Source organism: Protopterus annectens, chromosome 7.part0 (assembly GCF_019279795.1).
Source record: "Protopterus annectens isolate FY-2018-M chromosome 7.part0, PAN1.0, whole genome shotgun sequence".
NCBI classification, from domain to species: domain Eukaryota; kingdom Metazoa; phylum Chordata; order Ceratodontiformes; family Protopteridae; genus Protopterus; species Protopterus annectens.
The window spans coordinates 254,390,271-254,407,882 of record NC_056739.1 but is presented as its reverse complement, the minus strand read 5'-3'; the positions used below and the strand labels follow the sequence as shown (position 1 = coordinate 254,407,882).

At 37.3% G+C, this 17,612-nt stretch overlaps 1 protein-coding gene across 1 annotated transcript in view; it reads left to right on the top strand.

The window, feature by feature from the left end:
• Positions 1–1,204: 1,204 nt before the first annotated feature.
• Positions 1,205–17,612, top strand: part of LOC122806380 (zinc finger protein 883-like) — a 181,119-nt gene continuing 164,711 nt past the window's right edge. The window contains exon 1 of the mRNA XM_044076734.1: positions 1,205–1,379. Coding sequence (XP_043932669.1) covers positions 1,368–1,379 — 12 coding nt within the window. The 5' untranslated portion in view covers positions 1,205–1,367. The remainder of the gene's footprint in view (positions 1,380–17,612) is intronic.

Below are 17,612 nucleotides of genomic sequence, written 5' to 3'. Positions count from 1 at the left end.
TTGATTCCCACAAGCTTTATTTGCCTGCTGTGTGATTCTGAGTAAGGCATTTAACAAGACACCTCTCCCTGGTATAAGAAAGGTCTATGCGAATTACTGATCTATCCCATTAACAAATATAAAGTAAAATAGTAATTAAAATAATAATTAAAAAAATTAAAATAATTGCTATGGCCCTATATAAGTTATTTTAATATATGTTGTCCAACTAAAAGGGCTGCCACTTATTTTTTTGTAAGTCTAACCATAGTATATGATTTACTGATTTTTATTTTCTGTTGCATCACTCACTACTATATTTTAACCTGGAAAAAGCCGGAAGACACAACAACAACATCAACTATATCCATGATCTCCAGCTTTTTGTCACCAGTCAAGGTCATTTCTGAAAAGGATCAACCCGTATCAGTTCAATTCAATGATTAAATGCAAGCAAAACAAGCATATTGTTTGTGCATCAGATGAAAAAATAGGCAGCTCTTTGTTACATCTAATTTAAATTAGTCATGCATGTGTGAAATGGAACTTCAAGGCATACCTCACAATGTAAATTGTACATATACTACATATAAAATTGCTGAAAAGAGATACAAACTGATACAAAAATATCAGTGCAATAGAATAAAACCAAGTTAAACTTCAGCATGACTATTAATATACTTCTTAGTTTGTTGAAGTTTTATATATGAAAATGTGAATTAGTACTGTGTTAAATTAGTATTGTGTTATTTCAGTGGATCATATGTATTCCTCTGTAATGGTTCACAGCACAAATTCCTAAAGCTTAAAATCATAAGGAATTCTCAGTCTAGTTACTAAAATGTTTAGGGTGACTGCAATTGCAAACACACACACACACACACACACACACACACACACTATTTATAAAAATTAATGTATCTTTTAAAACCCGCACACTGTTTGCTAGTGGTTTGCTGAACAGCTTGTCAACTTTCTGTAACTAAAATACCACTCCATGCAGAGTTCTGACAAGTGTTACTAAATATAAGAGCTTTCTAGCCTCTGAGGTAGATATTCTGACCAGAATTTTTGGTCAGCCTTCCTATATGCTTAAATCTTTCCTGCATCTGAGATCCCTGATCAGAAACCCTTAAGTGGGCCCCTTCCTGGTTACAGTATTCAAGATGAATACATTTAGGGATGCATTTCACAGACGGACAGGAAATAGAGCTTTGTCTTTGAAAGTAGTATCTGCAGTACGGAGTTGAAAGGGAGTTACAGAATGAACTCATTTTCTTAGGTTGTTTTTTTTCCCCTCCTCTGCTTTCATTCAAGATACCAAGGGTGTATCATTATTTACACTGCATTCTGAAACAACTGTCAGGAAGAGAAGGAAACAATAAATTATGAAACTAGAGGTAAGAAAGCAAGGAGGCACCTCTGTTTAACAAGAGCAAACAAAAAGAAAATTTTTTTAAATATTGAGTGTTTGCTTGTGGTCAGGATTTTCTTTATCCAGGTTTTGCTTATCCTTCTGTAGTGCTGTGTAATGCGTGTATCCAGGATATGGAAAAGTTACTCGAAATTAAATTCTGATTTTGCAGAGTAGAATTTTGCATATAAAATGTTTATAGTGTGGCCCAGTTTTTAATATGTTTGTCCTGAAATGTTCTCTAGATGCAACAAACCACTTAATATAGAACTTATTGCAGGAATCATTTTCAGTTTTGCATTACATTTGTACTTTTTTATTTGCTTTGGTAAGATATTCTCTGGACGTTGCACGAGCATATCTGAATCGCACACTAGAAACTGTGTTGTTATCAGCAACTGCTTATATACACTTCTGTTTATTCTGTATCAGCAAAACAAAATGAAGACTGTATTTTATTTCACATATTACATAGTAAGTACACTAAAGTAAAAGCATGCAGTACCAGATTCAGCCTAGTTGAATTATTGAGGTGGAAATTCCAAAGTTCCAAAGGAGTTTACAAAGCTAAAAAGGGCTGTGAGACTAGCTAGGTGACAGACTTAATTGCGAGTCATCACATAGATGCACTGACAGTGTCGTTTGGAATTATGCTGTATAATGCAAGCTTGCTAGTGTTGTCTAACAAAAAAAATGCTGTATTTTTAGAACAGTTTCCAAAGAATGTAATTTAGTAAGTGCATTTTTTGTTCAATGGGGTAGGATGTCAGAAATAAAGCAAAAGAAAGTGAGGACTCCGTATGTTATGATATGTTTGGGATTTTTCTGCCATGTGTCATAATGGGTTTACCCTATATAATGGAGAACTGTTGACTAATATTGAACACACTCCTTATTTTGCTTGGTATACTGTGCCGTATTCTCTCACATTTTGCTGTCATGACCTCACACGAATATGCAACAAATACTACAAATTGGAGAGGTTGGGAGGGTGGCCTAATAGTTAAGGTGTTTGCCTTCCAAACACAAGGTGCAGGGCTTGAGTCTCACAAGGGATAACTGGCTAAGCTTAAAATGGCTCGCAAGGGCAGTTAGCTCAGTACTATTCTATGATTACTTTATCGTATTCCATCATGTGCAGTAAAGTCATTGGCATGTGATTTAATTTCATAGCATTGCACATCATTTGCTGCTGGTGTTAGATATTAAGCCACTCCCAACCTCTAGTAACTGCCTTACTTAGGCAGAAAGCACTGTTGCTGAGAATACAGTGCTAGTAATTGCTAATGAGAGCAGCTTTAGATTGCTGTCTGGATTTGAGAGGGGGCAGTGGACTAAAAAGTACTGAAACAAAATGCAGATGAGCAAACTAAATTTGCTCCCGTGGTTTAAAACAAATAACTCTTTTCTAGCAAACTTACTGCATGTATCTGACAGGAGAATGGAACTTAGGTTTGCAAGTGATCCAGCATACACACACATTAGTAAGATATGTGGCAGACAGCATCCCATGAATACACTTGTAAATAAACTGGACAGTATCAGAGCCTTAACTAGGATTCAGCTACTCTAAAAGTGCTTGTGGTAGTGTTTAAAGCCTTACATGACTGAGATCCTGCTGTTTAAAGAAGCTTTTGTTTGCTTCCGGTATTTACTAGACTTGTCTTAGTTACCACGTGACTCATGACAGTCCTCATATTTAGGATTAAGACCTATGTTGTGCACCAGACCCATGTGGCATTTGCTAACACAATGGCCTTGCTTGTATAATCCTGTACACTGATTCAGTAAGTGCCTGTTGATGCATCACTTTCACAGAGCCTTCTGGAGACCATTTTAGATGTGTGGTTGTTGAACCCCCTAGGTCCCATTGCTTAGTTACTTGTTTATTTTCCCTTTATTACTTCATAATGGTTAACCATATAGGTATGTAAACAGGGTTTAACTGATTGGCTATTCAGACATTTATGTAGCTGGACAGGTATTCTCCTCCAGTACTAGAATGCTTCCAAGTGTCTGTGGAAGAGCTATAAAAAAGAATGACTCTCCCTCTGACAATACTATTTGGTAAAAAAATGCTTATTATTGTGGCTGCAAGGAGGTACAGGAGGGAAAAGAACAAAAAAAAACCATTTATTTATTTACACACTTGTTTAGTAGAAATGACTAGCTGAACATAGTCTAAAGAAAAACACAGGGTAACGCTACACATGGTTAATATTTATTTATTTAAACACAGTTATATCTCTGAAAAAATACTGCAGTAAAGATTGCAAATTGTTAATAAATAAAACAAAAGTTAAGGTATTACAATCATTATTCAATACTATGATGTGCAAGTTAGAAAGAGAAGCAGTGGTGAGTTTTACAGTAGGCTTAATATTAAGGGAACACATTCAAACTGAGATAAAATAACTGGAAAAGGGACTTGAAAGAAATCTGACTTGATAAATAATATAATACCAAGGGCTGATTATTTCTGTATTAAAGATAACATAGCTGACTCCTGGAATTACTGGGCTTGGATAATGAGATTTCATATACTGCATTTTGAATTACTATTATTTATACCATTATTGGACTAAGAACAGTAAAACTATTTGCAATTCTGCACATTTTATGAGTTAAAACTTCACAATTATACTGAAATAAACCAACTCATCTGTCTCTAAAGGAGTCCGTTTTAGCTGTAATGTGATGATGAAAGGGCATGGTCAATCTCATAGGAATTGTAGTATTTGCATAAGGAAACATTTTTACAGGTACATTAATTGTAGTGCTATCAGCACTGATTTGTTTTCTTTAGATGCAGAGGACAGTAGCAAAGGATCTGTGTGCTTAGTCAAATCCTTGAAAAAAGGAAGGATAGTATGAGTGGAGATCTGCCATTGTCATCCCCTTGCACAAAGGTGGTGCCACTACTGACACTGGAAACTATCATCCCATTAGCTTGACAAGTCTGATCAGTAAAGCCATGGAGTGTATTATTATGGATCTCATAAACAAGGAAATAGGCAATCTCCAAGCACTTGACCCCACCCATTTTGGATTCGCCAAGGACAGATCTTACCTGGTGAACCTGGTTGACTTCTTTGAGAATGTCACCAAGGCCCTGAATGAGGGAAAGTCAGTACATACAGCTTATCTTGACTTGGCCAAGGCCTTTGACATAGTCTTCCACTCAGGCATAATCGAAAAGCTAATACAAGTTGGCATAAATCCCTGTCTCATCAGGTGGGTGGCCAACTGGCTCACTGACAGGACCCTCAAGGTCAAAATAGGTGCCTCCATCACTAATAGCAGACCTGTCACTAGAAGGCCTGTAGCTGACCAAGTTTGCGGCGACTGTAAGTTGGGTGCTGTCATTGACTCCCCAAATGATAACACACTACAAGAGGGTCTCTCAGCAACTAATGACTGGTGCCAAAGTCATGGTCTCGAGTTAATGCAGAAAGATGTATCCTCATACCATTCGGCAAAAACATGGCCCTTACTGATTACCATATCTACTACAACCCCCTAAGCGCACAACCTGTGGTGAGAGACTTGGGTACTCTGACAACAGTCTCACATTCGACCATCATGTAGCAGCAGTGGTCAGAAAAGCCTTTTACTTGGTTCATGTCATAAGTAAAGGGATTGCATCCAGGAAAAAAAGAGTTTATTACCTCTCTATAATCATCCTTCATTAGGCCAATAATTGAGTATAATACCCCGTTTGGTATGTACCTCTTCAAACATCTGCACCAACTTGAAAGGCCACAGAAATACCTCACAAAGAGAATTCATGGCCTCCAACACTTGTCATATGCGGACAGGTTCAAATCACTATCACTCTACTCGGTTTAGTACAGATTGCTCAGACATGATCTGTGTCTCTCCTACAAGGCAATCTCAGACCCTGCTCTACTAGAGCTGCTCCATATCTGCAAGTCTAGCTCCTCACACATTATCCACTAGAAAGGCCTGAATCTAGTATGTGACATCAACAAAACCTGCTGGAGAGACAGGTTTGTCTTCCAGAGGCCGCCCCATCTTGGAATAGACTTCCCTTACACATCAGAGTACCTCGCTGACCCTCTTCAAGTGTAATCTTGATGAGAGGATGGGAAACCCAAATTTGTCCCAGGGGTTCCACCTGTGTCCCTCATTGACAGGGGTGACAGGTGCTGACTGAGGCTTTTTTTTTGGGGGGGGGGGTAAACTCTTGGCTAGGCTTGTAAGGACCTCAGGGCCATTGGCCTAGTAACCTCCTATGATCCTATGTTGTTAATAAGGGCTGGATTAACTTAGTAAAATGGAGTTGCCTGGATTGTCACAAACCAAGATGAAGCATGAAGCCACAAGTCACTAAATGACCCAGAAACAAAGGAATGTACTATGTTTGACATAGCCTTCAGATTAGATGCACCATATTTAATGAATGAAAAAGAAGTCTTCAACTATGTTCCTCGCCACAAAGCAGACCATCAACTAACTCAAGGAACTACAGACCTATCAGTCTAACAAGCCTAATATGCAAAGCCATGGAACAAATTATCATGGAAATGATAAACAATTACATTGGCAACCTACAGACACTGAACCAGTCCCAACTTGGATTTGTCAAGGGAAGTCCATGCCTACTTAAACTGGTGGACTTCTTTGAGAGGGTCAGCAAGCAATGGACAAGGGTAAAACAACGCATTCTGTGTTTTTTGACTTGGTCAAGGCATTCAGTACTGTACCCCACTCATGCATTGTTGACAAGCCCTCTGAGCTACGGGTAAATGCCTAAATAACTTGCTGGATCACAGGACCCAAGAAGTCAGGACTGATGTGACCACATCCACCAAGATACAGGTCACCATCAGAGTACTTCAGGGCTCTGTGCTGAGACTGCTGCTGTTTAGCATCTAATTCTTGGAAGTCAGGACTAAAGTTCCAGGCTTCTGGCTAACCAGGTTTCAGACGAATGTAAATTTGGGGCTATTAAAGATTTACCCTCAAGACACCAACATCTTGCAAAGCAGTTAACAAAGACAGATGAATGTTGCCTAAGCAATGGCTTAAAACTCAATGCCAAAAGTATGCATTATAATGCCTTTTGGGAAACTGCCAACCCAAGTTAATTACTCCAAAGATAAAACATTTTTGAGAGTTGACACAGAAATAAAGGAGCTGAGAACATATGTAGATAGCAGTCTGGACTTTGACCAATATGTAGCTAAGATAGTATGAAAACAATTCTTTGTTGCCCATTTTATGGCTAAGGGGATGGTATCCAGATCCAATGAAGTTATAGTGTAACTCTACTTGGCCCTTATCAGACTTATCATTGGTGCAGTGCCCCTTTTCAGGTGTACGTAACCAGATACCTGAAATAGCTGGAATGCCCACTAAGGTTTCCCACCATGAGAATTCAGAGCATGAATACTCTGCCCTGCACTGATCTCCTAAAGGCTCTGTCTCTGTATTCAGTCTCCTACAGACTGCTAAGAGGGGATCTTTGTCTGCCTTACAGGGCTTCCTCAATCCCAGCCTTGATCTGTTGCACATGTGCAAAACAAACAGCACCAGTAACAGTAGATCCAGGGATCTGAACTTCACTTGTGACATAAACAGACTGTACTGGAGAGACAGATATGTGTTCCAAAAGATCTGCACTCTATGGCATATACTCCCTGTCCATGTAAAACAGAGGACTTCACTGACCCTATTTAAATGAAATCTTAATTGTATTGAAAGTTGTAAACTTACTCCTGGTTTAACCCCCATGTCTCTTACGGACAGAGGTTGTCAATAATAGAAGTATTATCCTAACAAGCACCCACCCTACAAATCACTGTGTTACCTCCCTACTAACAGGCCACCGCCGCAGACTTCCATGATACTCAGGACTCAAATACGTTTGAGTGTGTGGCTAGGGTTGTAAGGACACTAGTGGTCAGTAGCCTAGTAGCAACCTATGAACCTTTGGAAATATGATGGTGAAAAAGTTTAATTCATTGTAACCAGCTGGTGATATAGTAACCTGATAGTAATTCAACCAGCTCTGCTTTCTATCAGAATGATTCATAGTCTTTAATGGATACATCTCCTTGCATGCAGAGATGTGTTTTTTAAAGTCTGTGGACACACCTCACGTAATTCCTAAGCTGACATCACTGAAGGATACACTAAATTTATTTGAGACATAGTTTAGTGAAAAAGTTTATGAAGCTTCTTAAAAAAAAAAAAAAAAAACTGCTGAAATAAATAAGAAATGAAAGTAACAGAAGTGCATTGCACCACTCTTTAATGCTGCAATATACTTGTGAATGTGAACAAATCACTTTATTCAGGCTTTGAGAATCTTTTCCTAGTTTTTGAACAGATATGAAAATGAAAATCAGAAAATTAAATCAGGTACTCTAACATGAGTACAGGGCTGACTATGATAAGAATTGCTGAGAATTACTGGGCAGATTTTCAGATTTAACTTACATAAAAAACACTCATATCCTGCAAGACTGTACAGAGTTATGCACAGGCTTATAAAGATTATTAGAGGAATGTCACATACGAGTAAAACATTCTGCAGTGTCGGTGTGTCATTCTTCTTGAAAAGTACCGGTGGCTGTTGAGAAGTGAAGTACAACGGAAGTAGAAGAGAATAGAAATTGTTGATGTCGTTAAGAAATAATTGGAACCAAGAGAACACATAAGGATGGCTAGTCATGTTTGGATAGAAAAAACATATTTACATTTGTATTGATCTGCTTTCAGTTGATGGAGTGCTGTCTAAGGTACCAAATACTATATTTTTCTTAGAATTGGATCCAGACAAGGGATTCTGGAAGATTGAAGTAGACAAAGCAAACAGATTTATTCAGTATTGTAATAGTTAACTGGTGCACATGACTCTCTGATTTTCTTAAAAGTAGGGAAAGTAAGATGTAATAGGGCTATCTGTTTTCAAATGTGTGGGACATGCCATTTCTTGATGACCTGTTAATTATGGAAACACTGTAGCAGATCGTTTTTTTTTTTTTTTGCTGACATTTTGAATAAATGTGGGTAGATTTTACAGAGGTGCTGATCCAGTTTTAAGCTTTTGTAAGAACTTACTCACCAAACCCACTGGGAGTTTAAGGTGAGTAAAGGGTGAACAGCTAGGATTGGCTATGCTAATACTGGCCTTAAGATCATTTGATGCTCTGTATATACAGAGTTATGGAAGTGATAAATTACATTTTTGTTATCGTGTTTTTACAGTGAGGAAATAAAGATGGATTTTGCTGTTGACCAGGGTGACTCAGCTATTAATACAGATGTTATGTTATTTAGTTTTTTTTTGCAGGATTATAGACATGCTTATGATGCTGGTAGAGGAAGTGGTGCTTTTATATTTGTTAGAATTATACATTTTACCAAGTTCAAGGCTTTCTTGAATTTCTTGTAGTCAGCATGTGTTCTTGTTCGGCTGTAGCTTGATTGTAAGTGATCATGGCTGTATGGCACTATTTTGACTCTTGCTGAAATCCAAGTTAGGATAAAAATGAAAATATTTCCTTAAAGAGGTAATTTTCTTTAGAATACTTAGGAGGATTGAAGAGAAATAAGAGATGGCATCATCCAAAGGGCACTGTAAATAGATGAACAGTGTTCAACTTGAAGAACAGAGCTCCAAGCCTTTTAAAAAAACTTTTTATTAGATTTTAAAGATAACAAAACAAAAAAAAATCAAAACTTTTAATAGATAATTGTTTAGCTATTTACAAAAGTCTACAACAAGAATTCCTTATATGAAGCTAAACCATTAATACTTTTCAACTAACTTGCTTAAGTTTTGTCAAGATATGTATAGATGGGTGACATTTGCAGTTCTCATTTTACAGTTAACAATTCTTTTTTACAGACAGTCTTAACTAAATAAACAAATTCAGTAAAGGAAAGGGTAGTTTTACATTTCAAATTCTTTGTAGTAACTTTCCTAGCTATAGCTAGTATAGACCAAAGAAGAGGCACTTGTGAAGCTGGGATAGAATCTGGGATTAGAGCAGTAAATAAAATCAAAGTATTAGTGATAATACAATTATCTGACCACAATGCTTAAGCAAAGTTTCTGAACTCCATCCAAAAAGAAGATACTGTTTTGCATTCTATTACCATATGAGCCCAACCAGCATCATAAACGTCACTTCATCTCCAGCAGTTATTTTTTTCTGATTTATATATTAATGCGGCTTTATGAGTAGTTGAAAAAACTCTATGTAAGTACTTTCATGTATAAATGTTCCAATAAATTAAAGACATAGATTTTCCTGCACATTTTAAGAATATTTTTTATTAACATCTGAAAAAACTTCATTATTAATTTTTGATGAATAGTTCCAAAATGTCAAATCCGGGATAATAAATTCAGCTCTCATAATTCTATATATTTTAGATAAGTATGACTTCTTGTTAATTAAGTTACTATTAACACTAAAGAAAAATTCTAAAATTTTTGGAATAGGGTTTGATTAGTAACCCAAAGATACTTTTATTTTGTCACAATATATTCCCTACATAATTGTATACTCAACCAACCATTTTTCTCTAAACTATGTCTTGCTAGCTGAGTATATTTTCCTGCCATTAAGAAAATGATGCCAAAACATTAATTTACTATCTTTATGATCTAACCTTTTACTTAAAAGACTTAACGTCACAATCATTATGGCTTGGAGCTCTGTTTAGAATCAATTACACAAAAATAGAAAGCTGACTAATGAAGACTGCAGCCATTACACTAGCCAGTACATTCTTTTTGGAAGGAATTTGAGGATCCAGAAGCTTTCCCAAAATGAGGGTTTGTCACTTCAGGCTCTGATTGAGTTTATTTGGGTGAAATCATAGGACTGCATAACAGGATGACTTTTCAGAGAGCCACAGTGATTCCTGATGCAAATTAATCTTTTCACGGAAGGTGTAAGGAATTGCCACCCGTAACAGCTGTGCTATACAAATTTTTAGATTTATTGCGATTGAATCCTGTAAAGGATTGCCAATGTACCACCACCCTTGTAGTCTCCACTCATTATAAAGATGTTGTAGCCAGATGGTGATACCTGTGTACCACATTAATTTGGTATGCGACTAAAAAAAGTTACTTGAAATAAAACTTTTTAGATAACATGGTCCTGGGTTGTGTCTGGCCAAGCAGAAATGGACTTGGAGTAGCTATGACAAGGGTAGGTGGATGGATCCACTTCAGATGAGCAGTTCAGAGTTCCAGTCTTGTGAAATGCACAGTAGTGCTAACTCAAAATGTTGTTACATCTCCAAAAGTGTAGAGTGACACCTACACCACCCAAAAAGCGTCCAAAACATATATATATATATATTTTTTCTTTTTTTTTTTTTTTTCTTTACTGAAGGGAGATTTCCTGCACCCATGTCAAATCCTGCTTACTTACAGATACTGACTTGAGATCTCACTAAATTAGAGCATGAAAATGCAATCTAATTTTTAAAACATATTTCTCTAGTGTGCTCTTTTTTCCCCTGTCATTATGATCCCACTCCATAGACTAACGTTATAGAGAGTTAAAACAATGCTATTTCTACAAAAAATTGTTAATTTAATATTTATGTATATTTATTTTGACATTTAACTAGTATGCTTTTAAAATGTGAAAGAAAAATAGAGTACCTGAATAAAACTTAGTCATGGAGAATACGCAGACAACATACACATGTTTAGTGGTTCTCAGGAATAAACTTTGGTCCCTGGAACATTAAAGCAGCTATCTTTCCACTAAGTCACCATGCTGCCTAAGCAGTGAATGCTCAAGCACATGCAATCCAAGCAGAAGATGCAGAGGCAACAGATCCTGAGGACTTTTCCTATGAGGATTTAAAGGGAAACTTAGAGACTCTCCAGAATAAGACTTTTGTATGGTGCAGAGTTTGTATCCGACTTTTTTTTCTTGAGGTTGTTGTCTTGTTATCCTGCTTAAAGTCAGATGTTGTCTTGATCAAATGTAGATATATTTACCAACATGAAGACACACGCACACGCACACACACACACACACACACACACACACACACACACACACACACACACACACACACACACACACACACAAAGACTCACAGGCATGCACACTGCAAGTACATTCACTGTAAAGAATTAACATTTCAGCTACACTCTATCTTTTGGATGTGGCTGGAGTCATTAGTAGCTGGCAAAAAGCGGTGGTGAAACAGACAACATGCAGACTTTCTGCAAGAAGCACATGAGCCATGATTATAGCAGGAAGGCTGCACTGCAGATTTTATTGTGGTACTGGAAGTGAGGGAATTATGAGATGTTTAACAAGGAGAGTGACTTTTTCATAGTTTTTTTTTTTATTGCTGTGACAAACAGACAACCTCATAGAGCTCCCCTGCTTGTCAAGCCCTATTCCTGTGGTTTGCGCTGGTAGGCATGGTGCTAACTGTCCTCAGTCTGTGTCACAGCAACATCCTCAATGCTTTACTGCATTTTCTTTTTGTTAATTACCACCTCTTAGAGGGCTGTTGTTCATGCTGCCAATGCAAGGCCACATAATAACAGCCATGTTATATAAACAATTCTGTGAATCTGACTACAGTGGTCAGCACTGCTTAGTATAACCAATCACATGCAGCAGCAACCTTGTCTGACGTTCTGCCACTGTAAGAGTCAATGAAGCAACCGGTCAGTCCATGTCCCTCACATTGAGGTGAACAGGTTGACAATTGGCCACTCACTCCCTTCTCTCTTCATCAGCTCTGCCATTGTTCAGGACACTAATTCATTGCAATTTGGCTAGGTTGCCTTTTTCTATATATCTCTCTTCTTCTTCTTCTTCTTCTTTCGGCTTTTTCCCAGTTAGGGGTCGCCACAGCGGGTCATCTGTCCGCTCATGATTGGCAGTGGATTTTTACAGTGTCGACTTGCCCAACCTTCCATGGTGTGGAAATGGAAAAAGAAAAGGGATTGAGTCAGAGATATACATATTGTGCAGAAATTCACAACCTTATGAGCCTAAAAAATGTGTTTCTTCTAAGCAAATAAATTCTAGATGCCATTTTAATGTTGGGTTTTGTTGGTGATGATCACTGTTGATACGACTCCTTGACCCCACGTACAAAACGTGAAAAAGGACACTAATGTTTGGTTATTAAGCTGTAAACTCTACTTTTTAGTTTAGACCAAGCAAACCAGTGTGTGACCATGCAACCACCATATAAAGACTTAGCAAGAGAAATAGGCTCACATAGTGCCGAACTACACAAGGGATCCAGTATTATGTAGAATCAAATACTTAGCGAAAATAATGTGAAGGTTATAATAGTTGATAAATACTTTAAAAAAATAGTTCACTGAGCCACCAGGTGAAACTTTAAACCATATTAACTGAACTTTATTTCTGATTAAGTCCAGTATGTGTAAGGAAGAAAGCACTTAACCATTTCTTTACTTTTTTTTAAATTTTATCTTTTGTAAATAAAGGGATAGCATCCACAACCCTCCCGGACATGGGCAATCATTACTAAATACATTCCTGGGTATTGACTAGAATTTCTATGGTACTATATTGGGATGAAATGGCTAGGCTTGAAATAACCTCCAGGTCAATAGCCTAGTAGCCTCCTGTGTTTCTATGATCCTATGAGAGGCTACACTGAAACAGGAAACCCATGTCGACATGGCTGGCAGGAGAAACAAGGATAATCCAACTGTCCATAATTCTAGGTTTGAAGAACTGTTATCACAAAGGTGATGCTTTCAGAATTTATATAGGAGGTGCACTGTAGATAGATATTTCTGACTGGGTTTTTGGCTGATGGTTTAGTAGTCACAGCTCTCTAGCAGTACTACTTAGATTGGAGATGTACTAAAGATGAGGACTACACTAATGTACTACAGGGAAAAATTGTCAAAATTGTCTGTCAGGCTATGGAGCACAATTGCGTGGTAGTGTGAAGTGCTGTGTGACATGCAAACAAGCAGAAACCTGCTCAAATGTGGAGCTTAGATACCAAAAGCTAAAATTTAAAAAACTATAAAAAACTCAAAAAAAAAACAATGAGGGTACCTACTCCAAGACCTAGACCAATCATCCTTCACCAGACAGGTTGCAATCAGCACACTTCTCTCACAAGAGTGCAGAAGGACCCCTCCCAATCAAAGATGGCTTGGAAAATATGGTCAGAAAAGTACAGCCACTACAAACAGACCCAGATGCAGCAAACCTGTATCTGGACAATGTTACAGCTACTAGCTACACTAATTTAGGTGAGAAACACTAAGCAATGTTTTAAACAGCAGCAAAACAGCAAGGAGACACTAAAGAATGCTTTAAAAAGCAAACAGATAAGTTATTTAAGACACTGTTTTGCGGGAAAACAGAGCAAACCAAATAGATGTTTTGCAAACAATGAAAAATAGCAACAATTATTTTGCAAACAGTGAAAATAGCAAAAAGATTTGCAAACAGCAAAAACAGCAACAGAATATGATTTAACAGGCACAGTAAGGCAGAGAAATGCAGTACAAACAGCGCAGTTTAGCTTACAGTATCAAAATGCAGTATTAAATAAACAGAACACTATACAAAATGCAGTTTGTGGGTAGATGGTTGGAGGTATGCCAATCAATCGACTGGATAATGTCAGTGTTGATGAGCTTAGGAACAGGTATGACTGGTGCAAACCCGGTCAAGGAAGAGCTGATAGCAAAGGTTACACAGTAGCCACTGGTAGATTGTGACAGTAGGCCACTGGACTGAATGTTAGAGAGTGGAGAGGAGGGAATGCAGCCCATGAGACTGTCCTTACTGATCTTATGGATGTGTTTATTTATTTGCATTTGTTTAACAAGATAGTCCAACTGGGCACAAAAGCCCCTTTTTGGTGGAGGCCTTAGGAGAAAAGCTCCAAGATTCAAAAAATAACATTGCTTTAGTTACAAAAGGTACAACAGAAACACAACCAAGGCAAGTTAATAATAGTAGCACATGCTATAAAAATAGATTTGAAATATCAGTATAGTGGCATAAAAACATGCCTTGATAGGTATACATATGATACAGTGATAGGTATAGTTAAAATAGATTAAGAGAATATAACTTTAGAGTGAAAGAGATAGATAAAAGGAAAAGTGAATGTAAGATGTGGTATAATAAAGGTAGTAGGGAATATCCAAACAGAAAATGGTAAGGAAGATGAAGTTAAGGAAAGTAGCACTAGTTTTGAATAAATTACATAATCACAGGTTTAACTGATTGATTGCATATAGTGATTAATTAATTAGTGCCATAGTTCTATAGGGATGCCTCCAGGGTTGGACATATTGTGACTGGAATCCCCAAGGCGTAGTAGTTTTACTTTGGTATAGTCAGCCTTCTGTACTAGGGTATCCTTCAGACGACTTGATGAATTGCTGATCAGAATGCAGGATGTTGTAAACTTGCAGGGTTTGTAGGTATCTAGGTGGAGTTAAGTATGATAACTTCAGTAACATTACTGAAAAAATACTTCAACAATAAGGAATAGTTAAGAAACTCGTGTGAAGAAGTGCTGTCCCCCTGACTCTGTTATGGTATTTGCCCTTCCTATACATTGTGCAGCTGGGTAAGCAGACCACTTCTCTCTTAATGCTTGACTTGAAATATATTTCTTATAAATATAGGATGTTGGGATTATATGGTTGCCCAATGTCTGTTTTCTGATTTTTGTAGCACACAAAACACATTGTCCAAAGCCTCCTTTAAAGACCTCATTAGGCAACATGTCAAGCAAAGTTGGCAGTGCCATGACTGCTCCCCAGGCTAGTGAAAGCGGATAACGTACACATACTAAACAGAGTACCTGATAATAGTTTTCACTCTTACTCACAAACACTGGCTAAGGTACAATGTATGTACTGTACCTGTGTACTATGTATGTTTCTACCTATGTTCCAAATTTCAGCTGTACAAAACAAATCTATTAATTACCATTATTTTTATATTTAATATTTTCTTGTTAGTTCTCTCCACTGTAACTGTTGATGTGCTGCATACCACTGTAAAAACATGTCTATTGTAATTTGTGTGTATACTGATCATGTCTAAATGTAATTTTTCTATGTGGAGCTTTTCTCCTTGGGCCTCAGCTGGAAAGGGGCCTTTTCGGCTCAGTCAGACACTCCCGGTTAACAAATGTAAAATAAAAATAAAAAAAAAAGCATGATCAGTCTTAGTCTTAGCTTGAGATCTATTGTAGCTTCATTTGTGTTGGTTGTGTACCTACTTAAACAGAATATCTATCTCACATTATATGCCTTGAGCGCAGTGTGGTCATTACCTGACTCTCTCTTACTAACCTGTTCCGTTCTGTATTTTTTTTTTTTTTTTTAGCTCTGCTTCCCCCCTCAACTCTAAACTACAAGGCACCCCACTGAATGATTTTAAACACATGGGGATTCAAAAAATCAGTTAAAACTCAGTGCAAAGCTGCCAAAACACTTTATAAATGAGAAAGTATGTATAAATGGGGTTTCTTTTCTATTAATCTGCAATTCAATATGCAGTGTTTTTTGGCTTGAATAATTGTTTTAACATTACAAGTTTTTTTTTACATTTTTAATATATATGGTATGCACCCCCAAGTATGGCTATCCCTCTCCCAGCTTAATTCAATTAAAAATTGTACTTGCAGCAGTTTCTGATTCCACTGTGCTTAGTTAAGAAGGAGTACAGAATGACCTTAACCTTATATTCTTTAATGCTGTGTATATAACCTTATATACTTTGCTACTGTGCTCCCAATACTTAACTAGCCCCTTAACAAGTGTTTTAGATAGATTTGCTGCTCCCTCACTGATCTGAGTACATACTTGAAGATTCTCGGTCTCTGGGGTGTCATCCCACTCCGTTCGCCATCTGGGCAGACTTCATTCCCCTACCCACCCCCAATTCCTCTAAATTTAAACCTATCCACACCACACCCCTTCCTCCAGTAGCTTCACCCTCCTCATCCATACACTCCATCTCTCAACATGTTTCTATTAATGTCACACTAGCATTCTATCCACATACTACTTCTCTTTCTTAATTTCTACAGACTAAAACTATCTACATGGATATTTGGAAGATAGTACAATAATCCTTAATCTAAAATGATTCTCCCTCCTCTCCTGTCACTAATGCTCTTCTCCCTCTCTTCACTTTCATCATATCTAGTCCTCATCTGACCTATGCTAAGCTCTCCTACAGACACTGCCTCTTACACCAATAACACAAATCACTACTGCCTAACCATCACTGTTCATTTCTTTCACACAGATAATATATTCTTCTTTAAACCTAAACTGTTTCAGACACAGTAATTTTAATGTTAAACATGTTTAGCTAACAGTTTAACCAAGATTAAATCTTATCTTTGCTATGCAGTCTTGAAATTCCTCCAGCTCTCTGGTGACATCCACTCTAACCCTGGTCCCAACATCACTCATTTCCTATCAACCCATATTCCACTTTTATGAAATATACTTAAATTTATCTCAGTAAACACACATAGCATGTGCAACAAAATCTCTTGAACTGCATGCATGGATAACTGTACAATCTCCTGACAGTCTAGAAATCACTGAAACCTGGTTTAAACTGCACATAAACGATACCAAAGTACTTCTTCCTGGCTTTAATATGTTCAGAGCTGATCAACTTAAAAGAAAAGGGAATGGTATTGCAGTAATATATCCTGATTCTATCTCCTTAATCCTTCACAACCAATCCATACCCTGTTTTGACAAAGCTGAACTATTGATCACCTACCTTAAATTAAACCGTAAACGAGTCTGCATTATAGCTTTATACATACTCCCCTGGCAATAGTTTATCAGCTCTTGCAGAAACTTAACTTACAATTCCCCACAGATAGCAAAACCTATTTGGATTTTCTCAACTAATTGCTCACTCAATGTTTACCAGTTCTGCAAACAAAAATGGCTCAATTATTGATTGTATTTTGGTCTCACATCCTAGCAATTTCTTTATATCCAAAACACTTCCAGCCTCTGTCAGTGATCACCACCCCATCTGCACAACTAGACATATCTCTCATTCATGTAGACAACATACCTACAAGACGGTACAAAATCTATCCAACTTTGATCAGCAGGCCTTTATAAATATATTAAACAACATTAATTAGTCCTTCCTTAAATACTTACTGCTAGATGACACAGTTGAACAGT